Raw genomic sequence first — 24,095 nt, 5'->3', positions numbered from 1 at the left:
CATTTCTGCTCATTCACCCCTCATGTAAAGTTATGAAAATGAGTGTTGGTATGCTCTTCCAGAGAGAGGAGGGCAGTCCTGCTGCGGCTGTTGTTGTTAATAGCACACATTTTCAGCAAGAAAGTAGTTTCGATATTTAATGTGATTACTTCATCCACAACACTTGAAATTTGCAAACTTTTCATTGAGCTGAGTAAAGGATCTAAGATGTTAGGAGAGCAGAGAGATTTGGGGTCTCATCACTGACAGGAATGACAAAATGATGGAGATCAAAGTATTTTCAGGTATGTTTTGTGATGTCACAGAACTCATGGTCCCACCATTCATGAGCACTATCTGAGGGGACAAATGGGTGGGGCACATCACCGTAATGATATCATATTATGCTTGAATAGGTTTTAAATTGTGTGGCATCATGAGGCCCCTTCAAAACACCAAGTGAACCAAGAAGTGAAGATTTTGAATTTCTTGTTGAAAGTTTTATTTTGGTGAATCAAGTGCACACTTGTTTAAGCGTTTCAGATCTCATTCCAACACCAGCGACAATGTGAGACATTTTATTCATATATAAATTTTAAACCTTCATTGTCATGAACAGTTTTAACATAATTAATTCCAACCTGGAGTGGAATCATCCTCAAACAAGAGGAAAGACCTTTTAAATTGTGTCTGTAATGCAGCATAATTATGGCCGTTAGTCATGACTCAAGTACAAAAAAAAAAAAAAATACACCTTCACACAAACATTCAAGTCATTGGACTCATCAAACAAAGTCTGCCAACCAATTGAAGTGCTGTAAAAACCTGCAGCATTGATGATAAATGTGAAGTAGAGCTGTTTTATGTTCATGAACTTGATTTTTTTTTTAATCAGACAATGAAGTTGTTTGTATCTCTGGCGCTTGTTTGTTATCAACGCAAAAAATTGTGGATGGCTTTAAATTTAGTTTGGTCGGATGAAACCGTTTCGGTTCATTGTGGATTCTGGACTTCATCCAGGATCAGTTTTGTTAAAGTCAGATTTCTATGGCAACAGTCTGCACTCTTCAAGGGCCCTTTGTTAGGAGGATGTGACAAGCTAATTGATCACATGCATAGTGGTGAATTTGATGGGAAGATCAGGTAAAATTATGAGGAACAAGTGATCAACTATGTGAAGCTTCTGGATCACATTAAAGCTCCTTTATCTTGAAGGCTTTTCTAGCCCATTGGCAGGGCATCACTACGAGTGCCATTTTCCTGGACAGGTCGTAGGCCAATTCAGACCAAATTCCTTGAGTCAATGGGAATTGCTTGCTCGCTCATTCTTTGGATCTGTGACCTCGAAGACATGTCTTTCATTTCTCTTAAAAAATTTTGAGAATAGGTGATGAAATTTTTGAAGGCCATGTATTTTTAGAGAAGACTTAAAATCCCAAAGATGGCATGGATCATGTTCTGATCGGTGAAACTGAATAATTACTTTTGGCAGTGGGGAAGAAAATTATTCAACAGATTTTGATGACATTTTAATCCTGTTACGTATCCATGGCAACATTTGCTCTCTGACTGGAAACTTCTTTCCAAACATTTTAACTTTTGGAAGTTTTCAGGGGTGAATTTGCTTCTATTACAACCCTCAAGTGGCCACTGGAAGGATTGGAGGTGCAGACACGTGCGACCACAAGGTAGAGCGCCACAAATAAGATTTAACTGTGATGTTATAATATTTTATTGTTCAACATAATAAATTATATCACCAGAGGCCAAATAATCATCTTTACATATCCCATGGACAATTGAGGGGCTACAATGAGCAAATACCTGCTCTTGATGAACAGCAAATGTCTTTTATTCACTTCCACTAAACTATTCGGCGGATTAAAACGGTTTCAACACTACTCAGCAGAAAAGCCCAGACCATCTTTCAAGGTATTCAGAGGATTTTCCCTCAAATGTGTATCTCTGCACCCAAGAGAAAAGGACACAGATGTTTTGAGGACGTGTCAGTAACTGAAGGCAACGTGGCTTTAGGTCCCAAGGTCCAGCTTTATGTGTGAGCTCCCCATTACCTCAACATCAGTGTGACAAGCATGACAACATAGGAATGAAGTATTGTGATGAAATGACATCAACATAAATGAAGGTGGCATTGGTTTAAATTGGACCTTTAACTTTGGTACACTTCATCAAACGTGTATAATAAGATTATTAAACCACTATGAGTGCTGGAAAAGAGAACGTGATGAGTTCAGGGACAGGTAATGCCGTTATGACACCAATGCTCAAGCGGCTCTTTTATATTTGTTCAAGTCCAACAGTTCCTTCTTAAACCTTTCAGTTGTGTAGGTATCCTTTTATTAACTTCCGCTTGCAGCAGCATTGAGAGCCAACTCCTTTTCCGTTTGGAAGCCAGTAAATAATTTTGTTCATTTCTCTATCAGGCCTCCATCTTTTAATTTGAAGTAGAAGAACTTCTCCAAGGTGTTGGCACATTTGCAGTACTCGCTGTCTGGAGGGTTGTACTCCCGACAGTTGGTGATGATTCGCTGCAGATCAGCAATAAAAAGTTTCTTGGTCACATAATATCTATTCTTCAGTCTCTCTGTCATGGTCTTCAGGTCTGCCGGAACAAATAAAGAGAACAAGAACAACAATCTCTGTCAATTACTCACAAACAAAGTAACAAATAGCTCGTTGGTGAAAATGTAATGAGAAGGTTCACTCACCGATAGGAAAGCGAATGATCTCGTAGTAATCTGGTGCTTCGGATTTTTTCACTGGTTCCATAAAGGGCCAGGCATCAGGATGAGTCTGCTCACATGAAAAAAGTTCACACCACAGGACATTCAAAGTTGATAGAATGCTGTTGAGTTCAGACAACACAACTGTCCACTTTGAACCACCTTTAAGTACAGAGAAGGTGACAGGTGACATATTACAAGACAACACTAAAGATACGTGGCGTGCCGCTATTTCGGGCGACTCCTTCAAATACATTGGTCTTGCTGTCACCCCCCCAGAATGTGCTTGTGGTCTCGTGACTGAGGCTTGAGCACGCTGGAAAGTGTGTGTCTTTCAACAGTTCACAAAAATGCTTCAGCCCTGTTTTGGCCAGCAAGCTTTAAAAGCTGTTGGCGGGGCTAAAAATCGTATATACTCTCTGTTCCCGTGTTTGTGTGCTGCTGTCAAAACAGCTCTCACCTTGATCTGGGCCAGGAGGTTCTTCAGCATATTATATAACACGTCAGGGTCCTTCACCTCTTTCCTACAACATGTGAATAATACTTACATTGTTATAAACTTCACTTAGGTTTACATGGTTAGCATACAGAGCAGTGTCATGTTTACAGCATTCATCCTGGCAACACAATTAAAGACAAATGAGCAAAGTCCTGCACGAACGCAGCAAAACCTAGAGATACAGCCCGTTACAAGATGACAAGACACCAAGGGAAACTTGGTTCCACTGTGACATCCTCGGATCTTACGGTGGATTTTATTACCATGCCTGTCAATCTGACAACTACGGCTGTTGTGTACATGTTAAACTGCAGCTGCTAATTGTGATCATTACATTATGATAGTGATTCAGAGTAGGTGTTGTTTTTCTTTCCTAGTCCACTCCATAACCTTCCAGTACCATTCTGAGCTGAGAACTTAGAGCTAGCTTGTAGAGCAGCAATACTGGCTATCAGAAATTTGATGCATTGCAAACTCCAAATACTTAAAAGCGGGCTTCTCCTCCTCGGACTTGGAGGTGCCCTCACATACCGCAAAATTGGCAAGACGACGGCTGCCACCAAATCTGGATCTCCACACCTGACTGTCATCTACAACGCAATTAACGAGGTTGGCAGAGCGGTGCAACAACTGAGTGTGTTAACTCAACGCAAAATGGAAACCATCTCGGAGGAGTTGGCCGCACTGCAAAGAGAGTGATGTTGAAGACCAGAAAATATAAAATATAACTTTTCATACAATTTGGATTGGACTGAAAGAGAAGACGGAATGGAATTTGTCCTCCTCTGCCCTTACACAAACACAGCATCCTTATCGGCTACTGAAGGTCATCTGCCCCATTGTTTATCCTCCAGGAGAACTCCACCTGCCTTGGTGACGCAAATGGCACGTACTATCCTCCCCTCCCCCGGTGTGCTCCTGACCCCCCTCCCCCTCACCCCCCTTCTCCTACCCCAAATTCCAACTCTGCCCTCTCCACCTCCCTTGGGGTGGCAGCGCCGACCTTGGCTGCAGCCTGCCCCGCCAAGCCTGGGCGGCGCGGCCCATGCTGCGATGCCTCACTCTCACTTGCCTCCATTGGGACAACGGACTGTTCAAGTTTAGCGTACATACACAACAAATGTATACGTGCTGTCGTTAATTCTGAAGTGTACCATTATTACGATCAATCTGTAATAATTGTGACCGTTTGTGATAGCTGTACCAGGCAATTGAGTGTGTAATTGAATTTCGCCCTGGGCTCGATCCCTTGGTGACAATAAAGTCTACTCCACTCATAACAGGATTCCATGTTCGGAACTCAGAGAAGAATGAAAAGGCAACACTGCACTCTGGTGAAGATTACACGAAAATGATACTGCAATTGTTTATTCATGCTAAAACCACAAAATATCTGATATCTAATAAAGCTGGATGTATTTTTCCCCTCCCGATGGATTAATCTATTGTGTTTTAGCATACTGTCCGACAACAAACTCTGCACGGGGACTAGTGAGACATTTTAGTTCTTAGTGCAGCCTGAAAATAAGCCACAGCTCAACAGGTCAAATCCATGTGGTGCAGAATTTCAATTTTTTTGCCTCCAATCAGAGAGGACAAGGCTGCAGACTGCGATGGGACATCTGCAGCTTACTATTACAAAAGAGGGAAAGCCAGCATCTTACACTACAACAACCATTTTCAAAAGCATGAAAGGGCTTACCCTTTCTCCTTGCTGCTGGGTTTCCAGCCTGTCTCTCCTGAAAGACAAATATCTTAAAGTAGTTTGGGAATATTGATTTTTATAGCTTTTGACTGCGTATAAAGCAAAAACTCACGTATGCCTGGAATACTCTCCACCGGGATCTGCCGTACGCCCTCTTTGAAGCAGGTGAGACCTGGATAAATCTTCCTGATCTGACTCTGTTTCCTTTCAATGAGCTTCTTAATGATCTGAGGTGACATTTTCAAGTTACCAATTAATAAACAGCGAGGACAGCACAGCAGAAATGACTTTAATGAGAAGATCACACACCTCTTTCTGTCTTTTAATGATATGAGACAGCTCAGTGTAGGGGATTCGAGGGTTCAGCTCACACTCCATGAGGGTTGCACCTTCGTAGTCTTTGATATATCCCAGGTAACGGCTCTTCGGTACTTTGATGTCTTTGGAAAAGCCCTGCAAGGAGAGAAAAATGACAAGAAAAGTTGAAACGGACAGAAAAGGTGGGGGGATGAGAGCAGCGCAAATGTCCAGGTCAGGCCTGCCATACCTGCTTCTTGAAGTAGCCGATCGCATACTCATCAGCGTATGTGAGGAAATACAGGATGTTGTGTTTGATGTGGTACTCCTTCAGGTGGTTCATCAGGTGGGTACCATAGCCCTAAGAGTAAAAGGACAGAACAGAGAAACAAATCTTTCCCAAAAGTCATATATCATATCTTTAGATGTATTGAGTTTTAAAGCTAGTAGTTGCTGTGAAGCCTCCACAAACTCTTGGGAGTAAAAGTAATCGTACCTTAACTTGTTCATTGGATGTGACAGCACAGAAAACGATTTCCGTGAAGCCCTGAGTAGGAAACATCCTAAAACAGATGCCTCCGATGACACGGCCATCTTTGATTAGGGCGAGGGTCTTGTGCTTCCTGTAAATGGAAGGGACGTCAGGATGGTGCTGAGGCATTTGACCAGCAAGAAGTGTGACACATCCACTTACGGGTCAAACACCAGTCGTGTGATGTATTCTTTGGGCATGCGAGGTAACTGATGGGAGAAGACGTTCTGCAGGCCAACCAGCCACATCAGGATCTTTTTGTTGGACTTCTGGGAAAGAGAGTTTCCGATGACATGAAACTCTATGATGCCACGCCTCTCCTCCAGCCTGGCAGTCTCATCACGTGCAGCATTTGGCGTCAGCAGATTTGTCTAGAAACAGAAATGTTAACTACAAGTGAATTTGGAACAACATAGGTCGCTTTAATCTCTTCAAATCCCCAGACATGGACTGACCTCTGGTCCGAGCATAGCAGCAGGGTCAGTAATGGTCATCATGACCTCATTGACCAGCTCCATAGGAATGTCCCCCATCACACGGATCCGTTTGGCATCTTCAAGAGTCCATGCCTCAGGAAGTTTACGTTTCTCTCCTGACAAAAGAAAATATACATGAACAAATAAAGATAAAAAATAATAACAACAAAGCCATTTGAGAGGCCCACTGTTAAGAGAGCAGAAGCTCACAGACCTGTGATGGGCTCTGCACCTCCAGCGTCCAGACTACTCAGAGACGAGCCGCTGGTCAAACCCTTGGAGAGTGCAGGGGGGCCAGACAATGCAGCAGGGCTGATCACTGCATGGGGAGATGCAGTGTAGTTTAAAGTGCTTTTCAGGAATACTTTTATAAGGATAAGATGTAAATACAGTTAGTCAGTATCAGTCACAACACCACCTCAATCAGGCTTCCACTCCTGACTAAACACATTTTTCTCTTTGACTATTAGTGCACAACATACTAATCATAATGGCCTTAGAAAACTTCCACAACTTCCAAGATGATACGCCATTTCATTGTGCTCTTCTGAGGTGTGTTTGTGTAGAAACAGCTATTCATCCAACATCTTCAGCCTGTTTCTTGAGCTCATGTAGCATTTACCTGTCTCAAGATGAACCCTGAACATTAATCAGAATGTGATGGGATGATTTCACCGTTAGTAGTCTGCCCCTAAGCTATTCATTTAATCAAACTTGCAAAATCTGTAAACCATTTTAGACTAGAAGTACATTCACAGTCCCGTGGGTCTGACTGATGAAGCGAGAACTGAACTTTTCACTGGAATCATTATGAATACAGCTACCAAGCATGTTTCAGCCCCACCCCCCACCTGTCTGATGTCCCAGCTGCGTTCCATCCGAAGCCGGCATGGTGAAGTCAGCCTCCCAGATGGGGGAATTTTCTCCATAGATCTCTTCCTCCAGCATGGACAAAAACCTGAAAACATTCATTTTCAAATTTCATTAACACATGAAAGCGTGGAAAGTAATGTTGCGGTACTTCTACTTGTGCACTTATCTTTTACTGTCCTTTTAACTCTTGAGACGCACACATACATATCACACTGTAATCAACTAATTCTGTTTGATTATCATTGTTTGATTGTGTCCGACGTTTGAGAAGAGGAGGTCGAATGAAAGATACATCTGATGCTTTCCTGGCTTCAAACCTTCAGTTGTCATTAAGTCAGGTATGCACCATCTCTCTGCCCTTACTTGGGGAAGTGCGTGAGGATGAGGGTGCGTTTCTCCGGCAGCAATTTATCCTTTTCCACCCTGAATTTCTCCAGCAGCTGGCGTCGTGTCACGGTGAAGATGGACTTGAGTAAGCTGCGGCCGAACACCTGAGTGGTTTCGTAGCGTGGCAGGCTGTCGTTGCTCTGTGGCACATGGCAGTAGCACAGCCACCTGGAGGAAAAGATTCAAATTCATTTATGTCGAGGAGTACAGCGTTTCCTACAACATAAATGACATGCGTACAACAAATATTAATCAGGCAAATACTTCGAATAATCGATATTCAGATTAATTAACATTCAAAAAGTAGTGGGAAGCAGAAAACTTATTTAATCTCACCCGTTCCTCATCAAGAACGTAACAGAGTTTTTAAATACTTTCTCCTGTCTTTTAACCCTAAACCAGAACAATGAATAAAAAGGCCTATCCCAGATTATAATAACATTATTCCACAGTATTTGCTTTATATACCCAAAAGGTGTGTCAAATAGCACATTCGTGGTGGTATTACCATGGGTGACAGTTTACCGCTACCTTACATTATCAATAATTCATACCAACAATGGTAACGAGCAGCACATCCCAGCAATGCCAAGAACGACGATACCAGAAAGGTTGTGGACATTTCATACTGATTTAGTGAGGCACAACAAGCAGACATCGACATTTTCATCCAGAAATTGGTTTAACATGGAATTAAGACCTGCTTTCTTTCTCCTGTGACCAGACCATATGTTTATAAAAAAGTTTAAATCTGTGGATGTGTGCTCATTTCTTGTGTTGGATATCCCAGACTGCTCCAAAGTTTCACACCACACACAGACACACAGTAACTTTTCACGTGGTTCAAACTTTGGTGATAGAAAATCTCTATATATCCTCTCACATTATGAGTTCTCACCCCGAAATGTGAAAAAAAATCTTGTATTGGTTGTACTTGGTAATAATTTGTTGAATGCTTTGAATATGATTGATGTATGGTATTTTAGAAGATCATGGATTTATGAGTGTGTTCTAGAAATCCCACCTTCTGCCTGATCTGTGCAGCTCCTTTCTGTAAAGTGACTCATGAATTAATTGTGCTTTGGAAACCGTTTCCCCACACGTCAACACAAACTCCAGGAGTGCAAGCATGCATCAAATGAGATATTAACAAAAGAAAGATACCTTAAATGGAGAGACTGGGTTAGGTTTAACGGCAATGAATGCACCCACCTAGTGTAGTCTACTTTGTACGCGGTCCCGTCGTCTTTCTGGGTGCGCTGGCGGTACTGTGTCGGTGTCTCCAGCTTCCAGTAATTTAGGCACAAGAGGAACATCTTTGACAGCTCAAACATGGTTTGTCTTTCCTTCGGTGCCAGGTGGCTAAACTTATACTGGACAAAATTCAAAACTCCCTAGAAAAAAAATGAAAACAATCCCAACAAGCAAGAATAAATTCATGTGAAGTGTGAAGAATGTGTCAACTGAAAATCCAACGAACCTATGTGATTAATTAGTGCCTATATTCCTTTTAAGTCGTGTGACATGAGTGACTGTTTGAACGGATCATCACAATTCCAGTACTGACCTTATTCTATGCAAGGCAATATTGCAACTAATCTGTTTGTATCAGTGTCTTACAGGATATTCCATTAATATTCCAGGTGCAACAATGGACAAGATTTAACTACAATCTTCATAAATTTTTCATCAAATTTTTTGGTCCACAACTCTGGAACTCAAAGAGCACCTTTAAGTTCCTATAATCCTTCAAACTCTAGTCTCAAATTATAAAATATCTTCGGACTAAACAAAATCATCCTCAGCATTATAGAATTTAAAACGAATCTGTGATTGTCGCACAAATATCTTCCCTCCGAAATATATATTTAATTTACTCGAAATGAGCCTGTGATTTTATTAATTTTTGTTGTCATCTTTTCTCTTTGTTGCTTGCTTGTGTATTTTCTTTGTCTCTTGCCTCTTCTGTTTTTTTCTTCTCATGTACTATGTGGCTGATAGGCTTTGGTGATTTTGTAACTAAAGAGGAGGATTTTATATGAGCCCACTGGGCTTCTTTTCCTCTCCTGCACAGTTATTTGCCTTGTTGTTTGTTTTGATTATTGTGCATATGAATAATTAAATAAAAACCTTTTCTTCAGCTATGAGATGAAGGTTTAAACGTGTCAACAACACGTCATCCTGGGATGATTGCTACCAATGTAAACTTAACCTTTAAAAACAAGCAAGCACATCTTCAGACACGAGCCATGTGATCCTGTTTCTCACTCAGTTACCAGGGCATCCTGATATTTTCATGTTCACCTGCTCAATGTTGGGCTTTTCAAAGGGAGGACTACCCAGGGACCCCTCTACAACTGGCTGGCTCATCTGCAGGATGCATTTCCTCAACAGCTACAGAAAAAAAAGGTTAGAATTTGAGAGCATTTTATAACGTGGAACATATTTTGATCGAGGTGAAGAAATATAAAGCAAATGGATGTAATATTAAAAACTATCTAGATGTTTCGCTCACCTTGAAAAGGTAGAAGTAGACCTGTTTGGTGTCGGTGTCCTCCTCTTTGTGCACAGACATAAAAAGGTTCTCAACATCCACCACCATTCCCAGCAGCCTGTTAATCTCATCCTCAGACACGTTCTCCAAGTGGGACACATGATCAGCTGTGGACATCAGGAAAAATAAACACAACATAAGGAAAGTAGAGAGTCACTGCAACTCCAATACCGGTGTATTTGCTAAGGAAAGTGCTAATGACTATTCGTGGAAATGGGTTAGTTAGTACCCAGGGCATGTCCACAACTGCGGCACGGCTCGCTCAGGCTGGCTGCTTGCTGTTGCAGATCCATACGAGGAGCTGATGGTGGATTTGGGTTTTTCCATCCATTACACTTGCATGTATCACTAGCCTGAGAATAAACATGCACCGAATAACAGTTACCACATAAATTCACATAAACTGTAACCCAGTTCCCGGGATTATCTGCATACTGGCGACTACACAACTAAGCTAGCTGATGATGAAAGCGTCCTCAAATATTTAATGTGAGACACAAGTAGCCAGGAGATGGTCTAAGCTAGCTCCCTACAAAAGTTAACAACTACATTAGCTCACAGAACTACGTGTCTGTTTTTTATTTGCGGCACCTTTAGTGTGCTATCAATTCCTACTATGTTAGCGCTAACAGTACCCGGAGAGTGCTTTGTTGTGAACTTTGGCTAGCTAAGCTAGCTACCTTGCATGCGGAGAAAACGCCAAGTTTCTCAAGCTTTTTCGCCCGTGGAAAGGCTCGAACTTGGGCTTTCTTCTGGCTTGCACGTTGTTGCTGGCTAAGTCCCGGTCTGGCCGGATCGCTGTTCCCTGACCCGGAGCCTGACGTGGCTATACTGGACCCAGCTGACCCAGTAGACTGGGTTTGGAGAAGCCGGGGTTGCAGGGCCTGCGCCGCCGGGTCCGACATGTCCACGCTGCGTGACTCTCCCCTGCTCCTGGTTAGCTCATATGCTGCATTCAGATCCTGTCGGAAAAATTTAAACTGAGGTTTCCATAGCAATGTTAAGATAAAGATATTTTTCCCAAAAATTCAACTAAAAAGGAGGAATTACCAGCAGAAATAGCAAGGTTAAGCTTGTCAACTAAACGCTTTTGATTTTAGTCTTGCAGTAGACTATTACTACGGTCCAGACCTTTCAAAGTAAAATGTTATAACTGGCTGGAATCAAACGGCTGAAAAACGGCTGTAATGCCGCATCACTTCTTCCTTATTCAATTCACTAATTTTACTACTGGAATTAATCAGTTCCCATTTGTATGTTTTGTCTGCTCTAACCTAAATTACTTCATTTTAACAACGACACTTGAACACAACACGTTGGGTGATCATTGTGGGAAATGTAGTTTTTTTAACAAAAGCGGTTAAAATTACAAGTTTTCACACGAACCACGGAAAAACGAAATCTAAGGTGTTTTTTCAAGTTGTACGTTAATCTTAGCTTATCTCAGCGTAGCTTACCTTAGCTGACCTTTAAGCACCTTAAATATAGGTTGACAACATATGTTTTAAAATCACAACAGAGCAGGAATAATGCTTACCAAACTGAATGAATTGAATCCTCATGCAAAAAAAGTTGTGCAGTTTATGTTTTCCAAGATCAAATTGTGGACCATCAGGGCTGGCAAAGACACAACAGATGGAAGATCAGGAGCTGAGCAAAGGGTAGTGGTTGAGGGAAGAAATTCTATAGTTTGCTGACTGGTTTGGAACAGATTCAGAATTTTTAAATGGTTTAAGGGCCAATTGGTCATATTGCCAGTTGGCACTATCAAACATAACCATGCCTAATTCTTAACATGTATATCAGATGAATTAAACAGTCATACAAATATAACTTCCCCTTGTTTATTGGTAAAATTACATTTTTTTTCGTCTTTATTTTTCACCACCCATGACCCCACCCTCCCAGTCATCCCCCACCTCACAGCAGTGCCTGATGTGTAGATTGTGCTAGTTGTTAATGCCATAACAGGATGACAACACTGTTGAAAGCAATCCCCTCCCTGATATGAAGAGTGAAAATAAAGAGCCAGAAAAGAAAAAAGGAGGAACGAAAACAAGAGGATAACATCTCAATTCACAAAGATGATGAGACAGAACCAGTGCATTTAATACCATAGATCTTCAGAAAAAAATTAAGACATTAAAAAAAAAATCCATCACAAAATAATGCTGACAAAACATCATGTAGATTGGGAAGTTACTGTTTTTGACAATAAGTACTGATTGATTATAAACTTGAAAAGTCATACAAATACAACAATATGCTTTCAATACACAGTTGTGATTTTGGTCGAGAAAACAAATCTTGCTTCATGTATCTGTCAATAATTGAAAAATATTACATTAATGCTCAAATTACTCATGGGTGACAATGTTAATAAAGTACTACTTACTGTATATGGTCTGGTAACATAGATGGATGATTGTAAAATCTCAGGTAGTCTAAGCTTTAAAATCAAACTGAACAGGCTGTTTTGAAAAAGAAGTAATAATAGTGATAACAATAACAAGGTAAGAATTCAATCTACACAGTTCTATCAAGAAGGAAATCTCTGTCCATTCCCGTTCTCCGTTTACGAACCTTCTCCCTTCATCTTTTTCCAGGAAGCTTCCCAGGAACAAGACAGAAAAGGGAAGGGTTGCTGCATGCACCTGCCACCCACTAAGAAGGGAAACGAGTCTGAACAGGGTCATAAGACCATGATTGAAGTACTTTTAGAAATGTGTGGGAAAGCCGAGGGGGTAGAAGAGAAAGGACAGGGCCAGTGAGCTTGTTTTTATTCCTTCTTGTTGCATTATTTTTTAAATTTTCTCTACACAAATACAGAAACAAAAGTGAGCATGGTGGCCCTACTAAGTGCCATTGGTAATGACTTAACTTTTTTTTCCTTTTTCCACAAGTGGGATGTGTTTTTGTTTCCCCCCTAAAGGTGACGTCAAGTGTCCATCATCAATGGAGAGGTCAAGGACTGGCGAGTCCTGGGGTTAAAACATGATTCTGTAATTAGGGCTGTTGGTTGTTGGTTCAACATTTTGAACCATCAGTGGGATCTGGCAGTTTACTGGCCAGTGGTCTCATTTGCCAAACAGTTAATTGGTGCCGTGTTGCTCTGGGGTAGTACGTCTGACCAATGCGACATTGTTTGACAGCTGGCTAATATCTGGTCTGGTTGATCGAAGCTGTAAATTGGTTGGATCAGCTGACTCGGTGGTTAGTTCCCGCCCCCACAGCACTGGCCGCTTCTGCCCTGTGGTGCAGCTTCCTGCAGGTCCACGCCGCCTCGAGCTCGTCCGCCGGCTCCAGCACCGCCCTGGGGTTCGTTCTTAGGGAGCTTCTTGGCTATTTTGGATTGAGAGTACAATGAATTAATTTCAGCACAGTGGAGACATATTATTGTATTGGTTAGTAAACACCAGGAAACCAGAATGAAATGATCACAACTAATAAGAGCTCACAGTGACATCATCTTCTGGACTTTAGACAGAAACATCTAGAAGACATACTATTTCCTCATTACTTGACAGCAGATAACACTAAATGTGCCACTGGAGAGGGATGTGGCAAATTGATGACAATCCTCAGTAATTTGTCTTCTATGTCAGGCAAGATCTGGATATGTTGCCTGCAAAAAAATCTGTTGCATGGCAGTTATTTTCCCTTCAAAATAAAAGGAAGAATGCTTAATTTGGCATCTCAGAGCTGGCTTTGAGACCCTTATTCTGAAAAATTCTGACTGGAAGTCAAGGATTTCTGTTGCTCACTTGTTATTTTCAGACAAACTAACATCCTGCCATCTCTCAAGCAGTCTGTACTGTGTATTTACATATTTAAGCATCTCTCTTCTGTTTTTATCAATATTACGTTTGCCTTTTGCGATCGGTAAATGCCACAAACACGATGACTAGCAAAACCCTGCGCTGTAATCACGCCTGGTGTTGGCACCGAGGAGTCCTTACCTATAGCCATAAAAATCTCATTGACATTCATAGCAGTCTTGGCTGAAGTTTCCATGAAGAGCAAACTGTTGTCATCTGCATATGCTTGTGCTTCCTGAAGAAGAAAAGAAGAGCACAGATGCTCAATCTGGCGTAGACTCTTAAATCAATGAATATGTAGTTCATTGTCAAACAGCAACAATCCTTCCTTACCTGGAAATCTACAGCTCTCTTGTTGGCCAGGTCTGCTTTATTCCCTGCCAGTGCAATAACTATGTTTGGGCTGGCTTGTCGCTGAAGTTCCTTCACCCAGTTCTTCGCACGTGTGAAGGTATCCTTTTAAAAAGGAAAACATTGAGCTTTTAAACTTTAAAGAGCTGTGGAAGGTACATACAACCAATATTAATTAACACAAGCATCCAGCTGTCTCCTGAAATAAGTAATCATCAACCGAAATTGGAGAACAAGGGTCAACAGAGCAGGTCTTAGCTGGTCCTCTGCAGTATAACTTACTGTATTGGTGATATCATAGACCACGATAGCCGCCTGGGCTCCCCGATAGTACATGGGTGCCAAGCTGTGATACCGTTCCTGTCCTGCAGTATCCCAGATCTCAAACTTGACTGTTGTGTCATCCAAACATACCGTCTGTGTGAGGAAGGCAGCTGAGAAGACAAATATTACATACAAAATTACACATTCATTGAAAAATTGAAGTTCCATATTTCTGCCTAAAATGCAAATGTCAAGTCTGTAATTCAGACACCAAGTCTGGCTTGGCCTGTATCTATGAAGCACTGAGTCTTAGAGAAACTCTCAAATACGGTCAAGACATAAATGCTCTGCCATCTAACTGATATATAAAGTATAGAGATGCTGCTTCGAGGTAAAATAGTGAGTGTGGCACACACCACTAGAGGTCAGCAATAAGAAATACAACACAGGACAACAAGGTAATTTTAATATGTGGTTACCACTGATAAAGTTTAATTCTAAAGCCAAAGATACTGGTTCCATTGACTGAACTAAGTACTTTTTTGCTTAACAAAAGAAAATAAATGTTGAAACCTGATGATAAAGAAAAGCCAGCCGACATGGACAAAGCAGTTTGCCTTAAGAGGGTTGTAGCTTTAGCATGTGAAAGCCAATGACCTATTAGCTGCAATTGGAGAGCAACTGCAAAAACATCAAAATTAAGGAAACCTGTCAGGAAGGGAAGAAAATCAACGTGGGTGTAGTTTACGGAGGGATGGAGGGGCACAAATGTATGGGACTTGCTTACTCAGCCCACTATCACATGACAGAGGAAACCAAGCCCTCACTTACACGGTGCATACTTTAGAGCTTTGTAATCTTTTACCAGTCATGCAGCTGACCAAGTTCAACAAAATATAAAAAATGCTGACTGGCTTTTGAGTCACAGGCGATTGTAAGCCCCCAGCGTCCTGTCTCTACATCCAGAAAATTTCTTTGCAGTTTGAAAAAAATAAAAATGAAAAAGAGATGTTGCTTCAACATGAAACAAAATATACACGTTAAAAAATGATTGGACAATAATTTAGGGCCTTCATAGCACTTATATTCATCCATTGAGAATGCATATGCACCGTGTAAAACTCATACAAAATATTATGTTCCTCTGATCAACATCACCAATCTGCAGTAAGGAGCCCCCATTATGATCTAAATTCCTTCCTTTTTGACTGCTTAAGAACTGCTGTGCTATCATATTTGGATATTTTTGGCTATTTATTGTCCAAGTGTCTGCCATGCTTGAGGGTCAGCTAATCAGCCACAAAGAACTGGTTCTGCCACATTTCCTGTGCTCACTTTGACAACAGAGATTACACATACAAGGGCGTCTGTTTTTCTGCTTCAGTACTCACATTGGTTTACACATATGTCAAGAAAAAAGTTCGAGTACACAAGCAAAAACTGTATAGGTTTTGTTTAGTCCCACAATGTGTTTATAACTTTCATATGAAAAGCACAGGATTTGTATTAGAATATGGTCAGCAGAGACATTTCAGGAGGAAACACAAAGCCCTCACCTCCGATAGTGCTCTCCTGGTACTCGTGGAACTGGCCTTTAACAAAGCGCAGGACCAAGCTGGACTTTCCCACCGCTGACTCCCCCAACAGCACTAACTTAAACTGGCAGATCTTGTTGCTTGCCGCTGTGCCGTTGGTCCGTGCTGGTCCGCCTCTCCCTGCCATAGTGCAGTGTTGAAATTTGTGAGAAAGTAGGTGGAAGAATATGTGGAAATCTGGTCGATGTAAACTTGGTGCAGGGCTGGTGAGGCTGAGCTAGATGGAGGCACGCTCAGGTAAGGCAGGAAGATGAGCCAAAGGAAGGGGAGACCTCACCAATGGGGGCTAAAAACACACACAACATGAAGTACATGGTAAATTTCAAACATACTCTGTTAATCAAGTTAAATACTGTCCAAATAAGCAACATTCCAGAACAAAAGCTTTTATTTTAGAAAAAAATTATTGTAAAGAGATACTGACTTTAAATTGTTGATGTAGAAACCTGCAGCATACTGGACGTTTAACCATGCTTAGTAAAGTTAAGTAGTGGAGGTTTCTCATAACAACTGAGTCCTGTCTTTCTCCCACAGGTGCACTGCCAGTGTGATGAGACATGGAGCAGAACCGTCCGTACAATGACACCCTTATGTTGGATTTAGTTCATTTGATAAAAGACTACAAAGACTCCATTGGATTAAAAAACAAAAAAAACATAAAATTGCACATCTTAATGTTGCTGAACACATCTATGATGCACAGATCGTCTATGACACCATCCAAACCTGCACATGCACCTACTGTAACTTGTTCACCTGCCAAGCACCTGACGGAGTCATTTTCTCATATTTACTACAGAAATCCACAAGCATGGACATGTTACTCCACCATTTCACACAGCTCACTGTTAGATGATAACATTTAGAAAGTCCAGAGGAGCTGCACAATTCAATTTTTTTATACACATTTAAGTTAGCAGAAGGCTAAATGGGGGTACTGGCCACGTGCTGCAACATGCAGAGAAATTTACCTGGCGGTGATGAGCTCAACAGGTATTGTGTGAACTGTAAGAAATTTATATGAAAATGTGATACACAATATCTTTAATATTTACAACGAGGCAATGAAAAAACAAACATGAATGAATAATATACCCAAGCTATACTGATTTAGTGCCCTTTCTCTAGCCATCTTTGTGGCTATGTGGCAACACCAGCAAACTAGTTAATGAACTCGGTATGAATCAACAAATGTAAGTAAGTTATGATTTTTTTTTTTTTTTTACCCTATATTGTCAAGCACATGAAATGATCCGAGCCCATGGCAAGAACACACTTACTTGGGCCAGCTTTGTGTATCTGAAACCTTGCCTAATCCTTTTTCAGTTGAGTGAAACACATGAGGTCAGCCAGCTTCTGCTTGGTTAAAGGACAGGAAACACAACTCAGCTCAAAGCAGGAAACGAAGATTGCAGAAGATGTTTTACTGCTGAGCACATTAAAACTTGGGATAGCCTCTACTTTGTTGCTAGGACAAATAACTACATAACACAGAGCATTTTGAACACCAGTGGATGAGTGGAGCAATCCTGGCTGAGAAGGGAAATATGAGGAATTAGTTTAAAAAAAAAGACATCAAAGCTGATAGTCTGTAGAGTTTGGTTGTGCTCGGCTTTTCTAGGCCAACTGCTGAGCCAGACTTAATCTTCAGCATGTGACTGGAGATCATGGCCCTATCCATGAAATATTCAGAACTGGCATTTTTCATTTACAAATCTACCCATCATGCTACTTTACTCTCGATATTCACTTTTGCAGTTATGTGCATTATGTTTAAGAGTGAAGCTTTACATTCACTGTCAAAGTGCAATGGGGAATAAAAATATAACAGTTCCATTTACCCTCTTTCACTCAGAAAAGAAGTGTCTAACTTAAAATAAATTATTATAAATATTCTCCCAACTGCTAATAAAATTAGGTTTTGTGCATGGAAGTAGAGGATCTAACGACAGAACTACACACTAAACTCTCTCTGGACTCCTGAACTAGACGATGCACATTCCCAGAGGCTGCAGACTTGGCAAAACTCTTCGCTGGGTCAAACTGTTAGTGTGGTCGCACTTGACTTCACCTGTTCACACTCCTCAGTGGGTTTACTTGCATGATTACAGTTAAATTGAAGTTACTGCTAAATTAGGCCATTTCATTTGGACTACTGTTGTTATCCCAGTATACATGAACAACGAGGAACCCACGTATTCACTAGCGCATGTCCTCCTCCAGACTCTGGTGTAGAAGTGTTAATGTCCAGTTCATCTTTTTTTTGTTACATCAAAAAATGGTCGACCAGCAGCATGCTTAACAGTGGAATTACATTCAAAGACTAATAAAGACAAACAGTCAAGCTGAGACAACATCAAATTTGTATCTTTGTTCAGAAATGGGTTGTTTTCACCATACTTTGGCTAGGCACGATAACTGTTAGCTGCTCAACTACCAGGTTAAACACTACAATAGGACCTTCATAAAATGTACAGAATGCCAGGCTGATTAGGAGTCAACTGACGCCTAAACATGTTGGAGTAATTTGATTCCTCACCCCAATATCTATGAATCTTAGTCCGATTTTGAAAAGTATAATTTTAATCAGATTACCATGTTTACCGTCTCTGTGATGACACTGATAAGAAGTGTGTTTAAGAGTAGTGTGCCCATATCAAGAGCATGCCTTAGCTAAAAGGTTAGATGGGTTTCATGGGTTATCAAAAAGTTATGGGATGACAAGTAACTTTTGCAATTCAAAGAAGTTCATTTTCAGTCAGCAACTACACTGTAGGACTCACATCCAACTACACAGGAGGAATGCAGTGGAGGGGCTGAACTTGTGCTATGGGCTTAATGATCATGTCCCTTTAGCTCCTGATAAATACTGTGGGATGCAAGCATAAGTGGAACAAATCAAACAGCATTGGATCAAATCCTACAACAAAAATGTGCCACCTGTAGATTGACGATAATAAGAATTTGCTGCCAGCTCTGATGCCTCTCACAGCATACTATGTCTGTCAAAGGTGAACTTGCAATCAGAGAGACGGAACTGCACACACTTAAGTAGCATGTGATGGATGCTTTGATGGCATCGGTAATGGGCCCTGGAGACCGGCACGGGGAAGTGGGTCAGAGAGAGGGAGAGAGAGGGAGAGAGACAGTAGGACACGGGTCAGAGAAAGGGGGAGAAGAAAAGGCAGGCAGGAGGAGCAGACTACAGGCACAGAGCCTGTGAAATATTCATAGTGGCCTCCTGTGTGTGTTGCTGCCAGTTTAATATCCATGTTCTTGATGCGGATTACAGTGGACACCTGTACATGAAAATGTGTGCAATGACTGAATGCATGTCTGGATATGTGGAACTTTTTTTGCGCTGTGTCAGTGAAATCCACAGATAATCTGCAAACAAATTGCAGGTAACCTTTCAATAACTGGTTGCTGTTAGACTCTAGACGGTGGAACGCTGGCTCGACGCATACGATGCGCTGTGGTATTACATAATAATAGACGCGTCATAGAATGTAGTATTACTCATAAATGAAAGTTTTTATCCAGTGCTTCTCAAAAACTGACACTTCTCCTACGATTTCAAAAAAAATGCAAGTTTTCTGGAGATTTTATATATATATATATATATATATATATAAACTACCTCTTCCCAGGTAAAAAGGTGTGTCCTATGAAATCAGTCAGTTAGGAGATGCGTGGCAGTGCAAACCTGTTGTAACATGAGTGTTTAGACAATGTTGAATCACTGGCTGCCATCTGCTAATCCTCAGTGTTAACTAAATATAGAAGAGCAAACTGGGCAAGCCCAATTAATTTAGAGCTGTTTTGAAATAATTCAAAACAATTTGGTCTAACATCAGTTATTTGTAATGTGTGATCTCCATGCAAAACCTTTCAAATTATTCATTCAGAGTACAGTAGGCGTCACAATATTAGAGATTAGTATTTGAGGCACAAACACAGCTCAATATCCACTGGGAGCCATTTAACCACTTCTGGAGGATCACTACTATGGTAGTGGGCATGGTGTATGTGGGTGTGTGCGTGTCTGTGTGGGGGTGAGATGGTGCAACTGCACTGAGAGCAGATTCAAATTTGCACTGATGAATGAAATACAATGTTAAGGATTTTTTTTTTCCAATGCATGTTAAGACACAACAAACCAGTGTGTATAAATTATGCACTATTGAGAAACATGTAACATGAAGGTCAACATCAATGCTAGAAACGCTGTTTGCATCAACTTCAGCCCAGAAGAACTCACCAAAATCTCCCGTGTGCCTGTTGATTGAGGCCTACAAAGTTCAGCTACAGATTTTGAATCTGACTGCTTTACATCTGGATCAATTCGATCACAGATCAGTCTGTACTCATTTTACAGCTAAACAGTGGGCTCGCGTTTACTTCTGAAAACATTTACAGTGAGAAATAGGCAATGCAGTTACAGAACTGTTGCAGAATTTGTGGAAAAAAGATGGAACTTTTCTGGGATGAATAATTCCACTTTTCACAAATGTTCCACAAAAACAAGATGTGACTTGAATATCTCTTTAATCTACCATCCTTCATTTAAATGAATATTTAAGTGGGGTGAGAACTGATATGAGGGCCCGTGTTATGATCCTTTGATCTGTTATTCCAAATGGTCAGACTCATCTGGGAGGAACAATTTTCCAAGCACAGTTAAAACTGTGTATTGAGCACTAAGGTATTGGTGGACAAGACTTCTTTTATTTTTAGACAATAATTTGACCTATGATAATAATGATCCATCAGCATAACTATCCTTGAGTTATGGAATGAAACAAGAAACGTGCTTGATCCAAGATTAGCCCTCCAACAATTCTGCTTCTTATAGAATGGATTCGAAGGTCCACCCAAATAGCCTACACATACCATAACCACAACATCAATGTTTCGATTCCACCAGGGGACCAACTGTTGTCTGCTGTACAGCTATTTAATCAAAGTAATAAACAGCCCTTCCCAACAAAAAAAAAAGAAGAAAAGAATGGCAAAAGTGTGGATGGGAAACTGATAACATAACTCAGGAAAAGCTAACGGGAAACTCATCGCTACGAGTTGCAATGCCAATAGGAAATTATGGATGCTTCCTCTTGTGACTTCCTTGAGAAAAGCTCAGTGGCTCAACAAAGAATCAAAACCAAGACCTAACCCCAATTGAACTGTGTTATTATTATTTTGTGTGTGTGTGTTATTTACAGGAGAAAACAATTTGAGGCACAGTTGATGGCAACCCTGACTTAAATACAGTTGCTCAGACAATAAAGCTTTTTAAGACACCCTAAATGGACATTCAGACTAAAAAGATAAGCATGTGGGTCCCAGATTAAACCATAGATTTACAATATGTATCCAATTGAGAGACAAAAAAATTCTAAGTCTTCTGTTCAGATCTGGTTTTCCAGCTATGTCACCACTTTGAAAGGACAATGTCCAAACACCATAAAATTAAGAGCTCTAGCAAGTGGCAGTAAATCTCATCCCTGTCTGAAAGGTCCAAGATCTGTTCCTCCATAAAGTCGTAAACATGTCCCATGAAGTTATACACACGAATAACTTTTCACGTGCAGACCAATTGTACCCCAACATATCATAATACGCTGACAGACATGCCAACCTCACAAAAACTACAAATAGCAATGATACTGTGAGTGCGTTGTAACATCAGTTTGCTTATCAATGAGGTAAAGCTGAGAAACACATTAACTTACCCTGACAAGGAAACAGGTTGCTAACGGATTTATAAAACTCAAGAGTTTCACATGAACAAAACAAATTACTTGCCCGACACGATGAACTCCTGATAGACAAGACGGAGAGAAAGCTTCCCCTCAAAATTTTCAAGTTGTTAGCTTAAAATGTTACTTCTGTCTGGTTGCTGCTAATGTTAGCTTTAGAGAGGTACGAAAACCCATGTTAGCACTAGCGGCAGTTACAATGTTTGACACCATGAGTTTTATTAGTTGGACCTGTGCTAGCACGTAATATTAACCGTAAACTTAAGTTTGGATAGTCAAAATAAATCAAGCGACATTAACAACTTTGGCAAGAAACGCTTCTTGATATCCATGCTAACGATACGCAGTTTGCTACCTAACTAGAAGCTAACTTGGCTAACTACCGTTTTTCTTTCACTTAGCATTCGCGCTAGCTTGCTCGTGCAAATTGACAAAAACAAACTAATGCTACGCTTTGCAAACGAAAACTGGACAGCGTTTGCGTTAGCTAGGTTTGCGGCTAAGTTAGCGTTATAGCAAAGTGTCGAAAACGTCATTAGCTTAACAACTTTCCGTTTCTCGACCCCCGTGTCGACAGCTGTTTCACATTTCGCAAACGCCGGCATGTTATTGAGTGTGTCAGTGGCGGAAAACAGTGTCACATGCTGATGAACAATCGCGGTGTCGTTAATTTTTGGTGGCGTTTGATAAGGTCCTGCAGGGCTGGAAGCTCATCGATCCTGCTTGATGGACATTTCGAGTGAGCCTCGGACTTGTCTGATCGGTAATATATTTGACAAACGTGATCCAAGTATAATTAACAGCTCGCTGACAAAAAGTCTAACATGTGTTCGCCATTGTCCTTTCCCATTTTCATCACGCATTTCAAGTTATTTGACTTACTATACTTTCTCTTCTGGTCTCATCGGCGGCGGCGGCGTCTGTCTTCTTCTTCTTGGGCTCTGGCCTTTCCTTCCGGTTAGCGATTTTTCCGGGAGCCTCCCACTGTTAGTCACCGTCTGTCTGACCAATGGCAGCTGCAGTCTACACAAACCGCTCTCCTGCAGCAGTCCAACGTGTTAGCAGGCTCTTCACTTGTCTGTGTCCCAATTTTATTTTTTTAATATTGCAAATATGAGATTATTAATGGGGCTTGAATCAACGATATCAGTTAGCCTGAGTTCAAAATCGAACCGTATGTCTGACATAGATAACACAACTCTAGTCTTTGCATATGAGGACGTCAATTCACTTTTTAAAGTCTTTTAAGTGTTCAACATGACACTAATCTTACCTCACGTTTTCAATGCATATGATTTGATTCAAAGTGAGAAAAAAAAGTGGAGAAGTGGACACATGAAATCTTGGGAGAAAACTGATCAAATTCCATGAATTCCAGAATTCATACCAGATAGATAATCCAGCAATGATTATAGTTTGAGATGCATTCACACTTGTAGACTTGCACAATTAAGCAAGCTTTATCAAACAAGGAGACTCAGAGACAGATTTCCTGTTTAGTAATATAATTCTGATAAATATTGTAACCCAGTGGATGTTTGTGTTTGTGTGATCTGATAGTTTGTTGCTCAAGATAATCATAAATCTGTACTAATGTTCTTAAACACTGATACTTACTGTAGTTTAAGATGTATAGTACGAATAAGCCTTTGCTTCTGCCTGAGCCTTTTTCAGTCAGATTGTTTAATTTGGCTACTTCTGTTTGTGCTTTTTTAAGTGTGTAAATAACTAACATAAATGACTGGACTTAACTAGATGGCAACATGTGTCCCTTACACAGACATTTTCCTTTGTTAGAGACAAATAGACAACTACATTCTTAAAAAGAGTGTGCTCTTAAATTCATATTGTGCATCACACACAATATTGGAGGTTAGTGGCCTAGCACAAGGGAGGGAATCTTTTTTTTGTGGTCATAATTAACAATATAACACTGGGAAAATGAGTTTCTGTGTTGAGTCGAGCATTCTTGATCACCATACATTTAGGGTGTACAGATGTATGTGCACCACCACCACCACTTTTGTATAGAATGTGAATAAATGCCGCTGCTTTGCTGTGGTGACTTATCACCACTGAGTGGTGCTGCAGACTTGTAGCTTGGTCACAACAGCAGTGGTGAAATATCTTCGGTAATCTCCTTCGGGCAGATGTCATGCAACACCGACGCATATTTTCAACACACTTAAAGCAGTTAACAGAGGTAGGAAATAGAGCCCGAGCGTGGCGATGGAGAGAATGCTTTTTTTGTGTGCAAAGGGA

General features: G+C 40.8%; 2 protein-coding genes across 2 annotated transcripts; both read right to left on the bottom strand.

Moving 5' to 3' along the window:
- Positions 1–476: 476 nt before the first annotated feature.
- kat2a (K(lysine) acetyltransferase 2A) lies at positions 477–11,219 on the bottom strand. The gene is made up of 19 exons (XM_086186064.1): positions 11,097–11,219; positions 10,727–11,008; positions 10,276–10,399; positions 10,008–10,153; positions 9,797–9,886; positions 8,705–8,886; positions 7,469–7,660; positions 7,084–7,190; positions 6,447–6,551; positions 6,212–6,348; positions 5,919–6,127; positions 5,721–5,847; positions 5,475–5,585; positions 5,237–5,380; positions 5,040–5,154; positions 4,925–4,961; positions 3,184–3,247; positions 2,709–2,793; positions 477–2,602 (listed from the first exon to the last, which is right to left on the bottom strand). Exons 2-19 carry the CDS (start codon positions 10,949–10,951, stop codon positions 2,409–2,411), a joined length of 2,394 nt encoding a protein of 797 aa, XP_086042190.1. The 5' UTR covers positions 10,952–11,008; positions 11,097–11,219; the 3' UTR covers positions 477–2,408.
- A 729-nt stretch (positions 11,220–11,948) lies between these two features.
- Positions 11,949–22,860, bottom strand: rab5c (RAB5C, member RAS oncogene family). Its single transcript, XM_086186066.1, has 6 exons — positions 22,716–22,860; positions 16,036–16,360; positions 14,498–14,649; positions 14,198–14,320; positions 14,006–14,099; positions 11,949–13,388 (listed from the first exon to the last, which is right to left on the bottom strand). The coding sequence occupies exons 2-6, from the start codon at positions 16,199–16,201 to the stop codon at positions 13,261–13,263; spliced, it is 663 nt and encodes a 220-aa protein (XP_086042192.1). The 5' UTR covers positions 16,202–16,360; positions 22,716–22,860; the 3' UTR covers positions 11,949–13,260.
- Between the last annotated feature and the right edge of the window lie 1,235 nt (positions 22,861–24,095).

This window comes from Aulostomus chinensis, chromosome 18, assembly GCF_037954235.1.
Source record: "Aulostomus chinensis isolate RoL2024-O1b breed Wild chromosome 18, RoL_Achi_v1.0, whole genome shotgun sequence".
NCBI lineage: Eukaryota > Metazoa > Chordata > Actinopteri > Syngnathiformes > Aulostomidae > Aulostomus > Aulostomus chinensis.
Note: the sequence above shows the minus strand (reverse complement) of the source record. Positions and strands in the feature narration are given on the sequence as shown.

Bases quoted from the DNA above. Each gene is read 5' to 3' on its own strand.
- rab5c (XM_086186066.1), bottom strand. From the start codon at position 16,201: ATGGCAGGGAGAGGCGGACCAGCACGGACCAACGGCACAGCGGCAAGC. The intron at 14,650-16,035 runs GTGAGGGCTTTG...TTGTCTTCTCAG, and splicing joins CCAGGAGAGCACTATCGGAG to CTGCCTTCCTCACACAGACG. The intron at 14,100-14,197 runs GTAAGGAAGGAT...TTTCTTCTTCAG, and splicing joins AGAGAGCTGTAGATTTCCAG to GAAGCACAAGCATATGCAGA.
- kat2a (XM_086186064.1), bottom strand. From the start codon at position 10,951: ATGTCGGACCCGGCGGCGCAGGCCCTGCAACCCCGGCTTCTCCAAACC. The intron at 10,400-10,726 runs GTAGCTAGCTTA...GTTTATTCTCAG, and splicing joins GCGTTTTCTCCGCATGCAAG to GCTAGTGATACATGCAAGTG. The intron at 7,191-7,468 runs GTAAGGGCAGAG...GAATGTTTTCAG, and splicing joins ATCCTCACGCACTTCCCCAA to GTTTTTGTCCATGCTGGAGG.